The sequence below is a fragment of the Falco naumanni genome, chromosome 2, assembly GCF_017639655.2.
Source record: "Falco naumanni isolate bFalNau1 chromosome 2, bFalNau1.pat, whole genome shotgun sequence".
Lineage (NCBI taxonomy): Eukaryota > Metazoa > Chordata > Aves > Falconiformes > Falconidae > Falco > Falco naumanni.
In genome coordinates this window covers 35,191,629-35,203,174 of record NC_054055.1, presented here as the reverse complement: position 1 = coordinate 35,203,174, position 11,546 = coordinate 35,191,629, and the positions used below count along the sequence as shown (strand labels likewise).

Here is an 11,546-nt window from a genome sequence, read left to right as displayed (position 1 = left end):
TTTTCAACTGAAATAGAGAAGAGCTTTTGTAGACATTTTTTTTTGTATGAAGCAGGGGAGGAAAAGAGATGCATAAAACTTCAATGAAGCTGATACAGAAATTTACTTCAGGAGTAAAATTCTCAGGAAATCTGAATTTCTCAGCCTTCAGGAAGTTTAACTAGTCACAGTTCCTGGTGTTAATCACAAACGTTTACTTCTTGGCTTGCTACTTCATAGATTAATAAGTCTTGAAGCTTGATTTTTGTACTATTTTTTCTAGCTAGCTTTGGCTTAGTGGTGCACTCTTTCTGCAATACTAATGTCTACGTAGTACAGACAGAACCCTTCAGTTGCATGACATGTTTCAGAGTATTTTAGTGTAGTAGTATAGCTCGTAGTGCTAAAAGCTCTTTAATGGAAGTGCCTCTTGCCTACTTTAGCACTGCCAGAATACTTGAAATTACTAGGGATGCTATGGGAATTTTAAAAATTGGAGGTGAGGTGTGTATGTGGGAGGCTGTATAATAAGACCTTCCAAGTTTTAATCACTTGGAACAGATGTGAGGAAACTGTGCTCATATATTAAAAGTATTTTTACAAGCACACTGCAGAGAATTAGCAATTACAAAATGGGAAACTCATTTGGAGATCACGAAAACTACTTAGGAGTTGGTGCCTTGATGTGTGTATGTAACATGTGAGACAGGTTATCAAAGTCTGAACAAGGTGACCATGTTAACAGCAGACCAAGCTTAGGGAGCTGCCCAAACTAGTGTGGTCTCATGGAGTTCATGTAAGTTGTGAAGTCTGCTCAAGAAGCTGAGTAAATCATCTTTAAGCCATATTAATTTACGTGCCTGCATGCTTAGCAGTTGTTGAACAAGCTGACCTAAAACTAGTTGTGATGTTGTTAGGGAACTAAGAGCAATTGCAGCATAGCTAATAGTGTCTTAGTTTCTCAGTACTGCTGTAAGGTAGTGCTAGTGCTCATATTTCTTGCTGTCTTGACTTCCAGGTCTGTTTCTTAAGCCCTACTTTCACTCTTCCACAGTGGCTTTTTCTCAGACTGGTGCTCTTCCCTTGGAAGCTTTGATGGTGCTTACAGGTGTGATGTTGCTTGGGAAGGGTGGGGTCAAGCTCTTCTCTTTCACTTCTTGAGTCACTCAGCATGGAGGAAGTGTTTGAAAGCTTCCTGGCTCCCCCTTCATGGAAAGAGAACGGCATCGATAAAGATGAATACAGGAATGCTTTTGTGTTTCTTGTCACTTAAAATCGGTCTTCAGCTCATGTGGCTTGAAGTGAATGGGGCAGATGCAATCTAAAATAAACATGTACATGTGATAACTTCAGTGTTAACAAGATGCATTTTTAAGTTTACTTACAGTATGCTTAGGCAGATCTTTTATTTTGTGTATTTAAAACTGAGTTGTAAGCTTGCCTTCAGAGTATGTTTCAGTTTTAAGCAGCTTTAATTTTTTCTCCACCTGAGAACCCAGATTATGAAGTATGTCTCATCTTACAATTAGTTTTAATCTTTGACATTATAGAATCAGATCAGCTCTGTAATCCTTATGAGTGCTTTAGAGGAAGGCCATGGGGTTGTCACACTTTCATAGCTTACTTGTCAAATCAGTTTTGTTTAAGAAATGCTTGGGGTCTTGTAATAACTGCTGGTGTCTGCCTGGCATTACAGTGTAAGGTATTATCTGCTGTTTGTTTGATACCTAATATAACTTTGAATGGTATCATGCCTGTAAATAATTAATCCTTTGATTTCTTACTGAAATCAACATATTGTTGTTGCATAAAATAAGGTTTGCTGCTTTAATTGCAAATGTATTTATTTCCCTTGAGGAACGGCTAGCCTGTGAGTATTTCATCCTGGTATGTGGGAGATAAGCCCTTGTATCTGTTCAGGTACAAGGCATTACACTTGCTGAGACCAGTTTAGTCATTTACTCTTGTTTGACTTCAAGTAATTAAACACAGGAAGTCTGCAAAGTGTATCCCTTCATAGCAGTGTCTTGCTGCTTAGTTTATTCAGGTGTGTATCTTCCACTTTTTGGGTGAGGAAATCTTAGAAATTCTGAAGTGCCCTGTCTCTGAGGAGTTCAGCTTCTCTGTAGCGTCCTTTTTGTTCCCCGACTTCTACAATAATCTTAAAAGATTCTTCCTTTGATAAAAGATAAATATGCTAGTGTTTGTAGGAGTTAAACTAATTCTTATTCATAAAATTTTAAAGGTTTTTTAATTTTATTTAATGAAATAATAATGAATTATAAGCATGCAAATAGTCTCCTAGTAATGATGTGGGGGAGTTACTAAGGTATTAAATTCAATACTTGGGAACACATGAATCTGGGCTAATTAATGCCTCCCAAATCAGATTGATAACATAGCAGAGGTAGCCATTGTAATCCACTAATGGAGTAGTGGAAATTTGAAGTCTGTGGTAAAGATCCCTTCCTTTAAAGATAGGTATATGGAGCTGTCAGTAAAAATCTTCTGCTGTAACTAATAAGACTGATTTGTGGTGTGGTGCTGCTAAAGGAGGGGCAGCATAGGAAGACTGTAGGCTGTTTCCTTGGTACTAACTCTCAAAAGAGGTGGTGAGGGTGCCTGGCCAGCTGCAAACTACTAAAATAACAGAATTGTGGCAAATAGATAATAGACTAAGGGTAAGAGGCAGTAAAACTCATAAAGGAAAATGTTTCACATATGTCAGTGATTTGAGGGAGTCTGATTTGGGTAACACTTCATCCCAAATAAATATTCCTCTTTTAATTTTTGAAAATTCATAAATGTCATGGTGAAAGGCTCATAAAGCAGGCTTCTGTGGAATGGTACTGGTTGTTTTATTCACTCTGGACTTTTTTTTTTTTAAAGGCAAGTTCCTGTATATGATAACTTTCAGAGTTAAGTCCCATTGTGTTTTGTGCTGGAACTTTTTAATTGCCTGTGGCTATATTGAACAGAACAAGTGATGAATAGCAAGGTGAGTTCAGTTGTGCTAAACTGCTCATGGCACAAGAGTGAAGGCCACCTGAAAATACTTCATGTTTCTGGAGTAAGTTGGGTCATAGCAAGTAAAATTGTTTGTAGGTGAATGTTAGACTTGGAAATCCTAATTTAATGTACATCTAGCATGGACTGTGAGCTAGATTGCCCCTTAGATTTGACATTTTTAGGGATTTTTGAAGTTCTGTTAAAACAGTTTCTTTGTACGGTAGTTGAAAACTGGTGAATACTGGGAAAAGAAAAATGCTGGTATGGCACTGCTCAAGTACACTGCAAGTCTATGTTTGCAGTGCTGTGTGTGTTGCTGTTTCCCCTGCCCCTGAGCCTCCTCAGAAGAAGGATGCAAATATGAAATCACTTTCTTAAAGGAGAAAGAACTTAATAGCTTGTAATTTCAGAATCTTCTATCTGGAGAAGTTAAGTAGGGACTTGCCTGTTTTTGAACTATCATGCCTAGTTTTCATTTTGGTAAGAGTGGTGGCTGCAAAGTAGCAGGCTTCAAATAAGTTCTTAAAAAAGAAGTTACAGTGGAACCCTTTGTTGCAAGATGTAGTAACCATGAAAAGTTTTTAGGCTCTACAGAGTGTGTGTGTGAAGATACAGCCTTTGGCTCAGAGGGTTGCTGAACCCACAGGTAACGGGAGGCTGAGAACATTCTGGTGGGAACTGTTAATAATGCTTGTCTTACCCATAAGCCTCTCCCGATGCATCTTAACACTTATATCTCACCTCTAGTAGCCCGTACCAGGTGGGTCTGATCTCTGTCCTGATCTATTATGATTTATGCAGCACTTTCATCTGAATCACTGAAATCTTACAGAATGTTGATTGAGGTGAAGTTAGCAGTTAAGACTTACATTGGTAATTGCCTTTAACTTGCTTAAAGGTGTCTAAATAAGCATAAACTTTTTTGAAGCCTGAGACTTACGTGTGTATGTATTGGGTTTCACAAAACAGTGCTGATGTTGATAGTTTCATTTGCTTAACTGCTTACAGATGCAGTTCCACTAGTTTGTGGAGTGTCTGTTCAGTCTGAGTTCTTGCTAGGCAAGCTGCAGTTTCATCCCAGGAGATGTGGCAGATTGGTCTCTTCAGTACTTCTACACAAAGTGCAGATTAAAAACTGGTTGAAAATCTATGACGGGCCTATGACTAGTCTGATTTCTAGTGTTGCTGTTATGGTTTCTGCTTTGTCAAGGTATGCATGTGTTCATAAATGGTAGGGAACTCTACTAAATCAAATAATGAGGAAGCTACAGATGTGAAGTACTTGTAAGCAAAGAGCTCTTGCTACTGCATATTCTCTTGTTTCTGCCCCTTCAAAGCAAAGAATATTCTAGGGATTCAGTATTGAGTGTGTGTGCACAGTGCAGAATTAGACTAGGTCTTAATCTAAGGCAAGCTTCCCCTTTTAAAAGAGGCATAGTTTATAGGGTTGTTAAATATGTCTCTGACAAATGTTGAAACAACGTTCTTATTGTACATGTTCTTTCCAATAACAAATGCATTACCAGTTTATTCTGCCAACAGCAAAGAATACAAACAGCAGTGTTTACAATTTACTGTATGCAGGTAGAAATGTTTTGCGTACTCTGTAGATTTGAACTTAAATAATTGGAAAAAGCTGGTTAAAGGAAAAAATGTTGTATACAGAGAATTGTGATAATGAAAGCTTAGATTTTACTGGCCACTTGTTCTTTTGTGCACAATCAATCTGTGTTCTGACTAAGCACTGTTCTGCATTGCCAAGTCCCTAGGTCTGTGGTAGAACTGTGTGACCTGTCCATTTTGGCAGTTGAAGCCAGCAAGGCTGGAGCTAGGTTGTCTTCATTGTCTTTTTTTTTTATTTCAGGTGGTGAGGTTAACCACTCTTACCAGCAGAGAGCAGGGCTGGTCATGCATATGTTAAATACCAGTAGCGCCTTGGGGTAAAAAGGATTGAACTTGTTGATACTTTGGAAGGTTTGTTCTGCAACTAGAAATCTAAGATGCTGTGAGAATGGGGAAGTGATAATGAACTTTTTCCATGAGTTTAAGCTCCTTCCAGCTCGTACTTCTATCAATTTTCTCAAACATCAGTGAACTAAAATTGGTGTGGAGAGAGGGTTGCTGTTTGGGGGACCTCATGCAGAAGTCCCTAGTCTTGTCTCTGAAACTTAATAATATCAGACACTTTTCCAGTATCAGCATTGCAAATTATAAAAGTATTTAATAGTACAAGGAGCATTTCCAACACAAATGCTAAACTCTTTTGGGTCTTAATCATATGTCATTCAAACAAGATGGTGTCACACCTTGCTATCAAACTGGTGAATAACTTGGTAATTATTTGTTAGCATGGGAACTGTACATACTGAGTTCTGCCTAACATCTGATTAAAGTACTTGGACAATCTTATGTTTCTCACAGCAGTTGATGAAATAAGTTGTCTGTAGATGCAGATGACATTATTTTATAGATGTGCAATAAAACAAGGAAGGCTTTTTAAAAGGTCCAGATGTTAAATGCCAATTAAGAGTAATACTGACAGTATGCTGGTGTTCCTGTATTGATTGTGCCTGTTTTTGGTCAGAAATGTGTATTAATAACAGCCCCTAAATACTTGTCTGATAGCTCCCAGGAAAAGTTGCTGGTAAGAACTGCAGTCACTGATAATTTCTAATGGTTCTTTATTGCTGAACTTGGTCACCACTGTGGCATTTCTAGCCTTCTTTCCCTAAGGCTTGATGTATAAGCTTTGTCCTTTTCTCTAGGCTCTGATGTTCTACATTTAGCCCTTGGGTTCCTTCCTTACCCAGCACCTCCCATCGGTGTTAAACAGCAGAAAAAACATTTTAAAAAAATTGAAGATATAAGTACTGAGAACATAGGATTACAATTTTGTTTAAACGACTCCTAAGTGTTGCCAAAAAAGAAAAGTTTTGCACCAGAGTCATGGCAACAAGAGAGAAGACACTGCCTGGCAAGAAGAGTGTTGAAACTGTTGAGCGCTGAGAGGTCTACAGGCAGGCTTATATGGAAGTACAGTAGCAGAGAAGATAAAAACATAAATAAATGATGTTCTAATAAAGCTTGAAGCTGGTTTTATTCACTACCTAGAAGTAGTTAAATCGGTAGAATTTTTTTTTAATTATTGGTGGTTCTGATGGTCCAGCGTGATTCTGGTGAGGCTATAGATGTGCAGACCTGCATTAACAGAATGTGGTCTGCACAGGTGGGATCTGAGAATAGTGTTAAATTGGCTGCCACTTACACTTACTGTTGGACAAGTTCTTGTCAAGAGACAATGAAATCCCAACTTCCAAATTGCATTATTCTTACTAAAGATAATTACACAAAAATTAATGATTTTGGTTAGAAAGGCCTTTAAAGGTTACCTAGTCCACCCTCCACACCCACAATAAGCACGGACATCTTCAACTAGATCAGGGTGCTTTAAGAGTTCTGTCCAGAATGACCTGAAATGTTTCCAGGGATGGGGCATGTACCACCTCTTTAGGCAACCTGTTCCCCTACCAGCACTGTAAAAATATCTTCCTTATATCTAGTCTGAATGTATTCTTAGTTTGAAACCATTAGCCCTTTTCTTGATGCAACAGGCCCCACTAAAAATTTTAGCCCCCATCTTTCTTGTAAGCCCCTATTACACATGCTCACCATGAGACTGGACAGTGTGTCTCAGTTGGACTGAACTTCTTAGCTGCACCTCTGTTACAGCTCGTGGCTGTTCTCTCGATACAAGACTTTTTTTATGTGATAAATGCTTTACCTAGGGAGGTACAGTCTGTGAAAGATGGAATCACACAAAAAATAAATCACAATTTGTGAATGGTGCATCCTTAAATAGAAGCAGCAGAGCACTGTAATGTAGGATTGAAATCCACTCTTACTCTTCATTGTTACATCCTTGTTACTAGTACTTTTTACCTTTAGTTACATTTACTTCCTAGGTGCTGTGCCTATTCAACCTCTATGTAAAGGCACTTGATACTTAACTGAAAGTGCAAAGTTCTGTGGCAAAGAACATAGGTAATTGTATCTTTGAGCTAATGTTGGAATAAATCAGGAGAAGGTGTGTGCTAGAGGAGGTAACATCCTTGCAGAAGTTCTGGGTAACGTTTTGGCCTTGCCAGAATCTCCCATTTGAGATTTTGAGTGTGTAAACACTTGTGATTTGGCTTCAGTTTTAGCAGGGAATTATTGCTGTGGAAGGGTGGTGGGGAGCCTCACATTAAACACAACAGATAAAGCTGTTTAAGAAAAAACAAACCCAAACCCCAAAATAAAACCAAAATAATCCCCAACACAGCATATTAGCTCAGGCTTTTAATATACCAAAGGCTTAATGGCAGTGGGACAGGTACTAATGAATACACTTCAGCTGTATTTCTCCTGAGTAGTACAAGACTTTAGAATGCACGTGGTGACATCAGGTTTTTCAACTTCCCTTCTGTACTACAAAATGAGATGGTATCACATGGCATCAAACTCTGGTCTCCTGTAAACAAGATACAGGTGGAGCACAGTGTGCTTATTCACAGTTTTTGGACAGACAAGTTTAAGAGTGGTCCGTTCATGAAGTTTGGATACTCTAATGCCCCAGGCTTGTTCATGTAACTGAATCTAAGTCTTTTGGTGTATCTGTGTATGTTGATGATGAGAATCAACTTATATTGCTAAGCAAAGTCCTTTTATATTGGTATACATTTAAGCCAATGTATTGGACTAAATATATAACTTATTTACAAATGCATTTGTGTATGTATGTGTTCAGAGGGAGCGGGGCTGGGAAGTCTCCTTTTGACTAAAGAGCAAGGCTTGATCCATAAGCAAAGGAATTACATGAAGTTGTATTTCCTGCTGATTCATTACCTTTCTGTAGTGAGCCTCTCTTTTATCTAGTAACTAGCAGCTGGGCAAGAAATGCTGTGATTTGTCTGGTTTTAAGCTAACTTGTTTACTGACAAGTGCAAGCATGCTGATTTTCTATCAGCAAGCCAGCCAACTGTGAATGTTGAACTTGTGCTTCTTTTCTGGTGGAGAGCATTAACTTCTCTCTTCCGTACATCTGTTGGCCATTGGAAAATATGATTTTTTTGTCTTATAAAAATCTTGGATTTCTCTATAACTGTATAAGCTCAGTTCTTATTCTAGGTCTGAGACTGAACTCTGTAAAATAAAAATGACAGAACAAGGATAACAGATATGATTTCCTCAAGTAGTTAATCTATTTTAAGTGCACACTTGACTCAAATAGCTTCTGTTCTATGATTAGGCATTGCTGTATATTTGGAGTTTCACTCAACATTGCAAGAGTTGTAGAATTGTAGATGAACATTCACTGTTCTGTTGCTTTTTTTTAGGCATACCTGAATAAATTTAGAAAGCTTTTTAGAGCATTGGTGGTATCTTATGATTCTTTAAAAATGATACTAAGCATCTTACGTTAAGAAGGAAAAAATAGATGAATGTGAGAATTTGACCTTCTCGTAGAGGGGACTACCAAGTTTTTCTGCAACCTGGGTTATTTTAGATAAGCATGTGGATACTAGTTCTCAGTTAAAAATTTTCAAATCTTTTTGTTGCTGTTGTTTATACTGTGGTAATTAACTGTTTGCCTCTGGGAACTCCCTGACCATCTTGGCAGAAGTCAGCCAGGCAGAGCAACCTGATACATCAAGGTTAGCTCTCCTTTGTTTTGAGGGGTGATTTAGGTGACCTCTAAAAGTTCCTGCTGACCTAAATTATTCTGTGATTTAGTCCCCACTTTCATGGTTAACTGCAAGTATTTTGAGTTTCAGGCAACCAAGACTTAAATTGTCGGCAGTTAAGTCCTTTCCCACAGACTGGAGGAGGACCCTTGTTTTGACACCTTAACCAATTCCCCCAAAAGTGAACATAGGCATGTTTCTGTATTGCTTGTACCCTGGGGAGTGATTCTGTGATACGTTATGACTGCAAAGGAGTTACTACGCTCTGCATTAATTTAACAGAAACTTTACCTCTGTCTTGCAAGATTGATGGAGTGGGAGTGATCTATGAGAGACCATTAAAAGTACTCAAGCACATAACTGAAATGACAGCTATTCTCAGGAGAAACTGTCTAAATTACAGGAGGACAGTACACCTTTTAACTGAAAATAGTGCCAGGTTAAGCCTGGTTTGCTTTTGGGAATTTCTCCTCAAGCTAAAGAGCTTAAATAACTTTCATGCTTACTGCAATTGATACAAGCGTGCCTTTAACTGGCTTAAGTATATTTTAAATATGTTTTAAAGTGATTAACTGTAGTGATCAGTAATTAATGTAAATTACTAAGACCTTACTGACTTATAAACATCAGGTAGTATCTTTAAAAGGAAGAAGAGGGACTTGGGTTCACATGTTTTTTTCCTTGTGTTTCCACAGTTGAACTGCATTGTTTGCCAGTTTACTAAGCGATTAGGTAAATGATTCTCTAAATAAATCTAAAAGTAGCCCTTAGCTGTACTGTTCCAGATAGAAATTAAATAATTTTTTTTAATGCCCAGGTAAATTCTCCCTCCCTGGATATCTGTATATAGATTTTTGAGGTTACGATAGATTTATCCTACTTTATCTCTCTTCCTCCCAAATGTCTACACTGGCAACAAGGAAAGTCTTTTCTATCTGAGATTTCTTACTCTGGAAGGTCACTAGGCCAGGGAAATGGGATGTTGAAAGGAGTGTCTAGACTTCTTAAGAGTAACTACTCTTCTCAAAAATTCTATTGAGTCAAGATTTCTAACTTGGTACTCTATCCTTAGAATTTCAGAATCGAAGTAGATATTCCTACTTGACTTTCCTATTCTGCTTGGAAAGGTATTACCAATTTATAAAAAGGAGACTATGAAGTAGAGCATTGGCATTATGTAAATGAAGGCAGGTACTGTTCTGAATGCTGGAAAAAGGCAATGTAGTATAAATTGTCATATTCAAATAGAGCTTGCTAGTGATCTGATTACCATGCCTTACTGAAAAGAGCTACTGCATTTTTAATAGTATGTTAAGGTACTCTGTTTTTTAAATACATTTCAGTGATCGTATTCCACCTCTTTTCCAGAAATGTTATGAACAAAAGCAGTACAAAAATGGACTCAAGTTCTGCAAGATGATCCTCTCTAATCCGAAATTCGCTGAACATGGAGGTAACTGCAGACTCAAAAGATTGATTCCCCCCTCCCCCGCCCCCTGTCATGACCTAAAATGTATAATCAGCCGATTCTGTACTGTTGGGAAAGGAGCCTGTTGCTGGGTATGGTATTGTCCTTAGGACTGAATAATTACTCTGGATTTCCAGTCTTTGGGCATTCAGACCCAAGTTTTCACCCTAGCTCAGCCACAGTCCTGTGTGTTGGGATGATGAAGATCAAAAGGTATTGTGGAAGCACACTTCAGTGAAGCTTCCAAGTAGGTAGTCTTTCTAGGTTTCTGGGGCAGAATGCTAGTGTGGTTTTTAATTCCATTCCTATTTAATAGCAAGCCCAGTCTTTTTTTTTAATATTGCATGAAAGCATTCTGCCAATGAATTAAAAATCTTGCTTTTTCATCAAGTTCATGCTCTTAAATATTCTGTACTGCATACCAAATTGCCACTTACAAGGAGCAAACTTAGGTGTAATACTCTTGTTGATAAGACTTGAAGGTAAAGACAGAATCTGGAAATCCTGTTGTGATAAATACTGCAGGAAACAGGACAGCAAAATGTTGCTTCTATTTACATCTGTCAGAACTTAATCCTCAATAAGGTACTCTAGTCAATGTATTACAGGGTTTCTGTTGCATGGTTCAGCCAGTCTTCCTTTCTGATACAGTAAATTTTTTGTTTGTCTACTGTAGAAGTAACCTAACGTGGAATGTGCATGTACTGCATCAGTAAAATTATTTTATTTGACATTGTCAAATCTTGGCAAAATGTTTGACTAATCCTTTTCATGCTTCCATCAGTGTCTGCTGTTTCTTCACTGTCTTCATTACGACCCACAGATAAAAGTACAGCTTCCTTCTTGCTTCAAAGCTAGAGTGGCATACCTAGCTCTGACCTAATGCATTTGTCTCTGCTAACATTTGTCGTCTTGTAACATGCCAGTATCCATCTCTGTCTTTTCTGCTTTTGCTGCCTCTTAAACTTTTCCAGGACAACTAGCTGCCTTGGCAGTCCACATACAACTTGGGCTCTGAGCCACTAATGGCTTTGAAGCTTGGGAGCAAAGCCTGGAACGAACAGCTGAAGCAGAACTAAGCCAATGAAATGAGCTGATGGGAAGCTGCACTGTTGTTACACTTAGCTTCAGAGTCAAGGAATTTCAAAAATTTAGTGAGAAGGTGACAAACAGATGGATTGCTGTGGCTGGACAGTTACCTCCCTGGTGTGGGAAGGTAGGAGTAGCTTGTCCTCCTTCCCACAGTGGGGATATTGTTTTTGAAGCTTCCTGATATTATTGGGAAGGTATCATTCTAGCTTTTTCTGTTTCACAGCTTGGATGTAGGATAACTTAAAAACAATTTCTTTGTTTTAAAACCTTGGTCC

The 11,546-nt window shown here is 38.3% G+C and overlaps 1 protein-coding gene across 6 annotated transcripts in view; it reads left to right on the top strand.

Annotated features, from left to right (window-relative positions):
- The window catches only part of NAA16 (N-alpha-acetyltransferase 16, NatA auxiliary subunit), a 76,803-nt gene that overhangs the window by 1,964 nt on the left and 63,293 nt on the right, over window positions 1–11,546 (top strand). For all 6 annotated transcript variants that reach the window (XR_005826394.1, XR_005826395.1, XM_040583983.1 and 3 more), the window contains exon 2: window positions 10,080–10,164. Coding sequence is in view for 4 of the 6 variants with exons in the window: in XM_040583983.1 (XP_040439917.1) it covers window positions 10,080–10,164 (85 nt within the window). In the remaining 2 variants the exon portion in view is untranslated. The remainder of the gene's footprint in view (window positions 1–10,079; window positions 10,165–11,546) is intronic.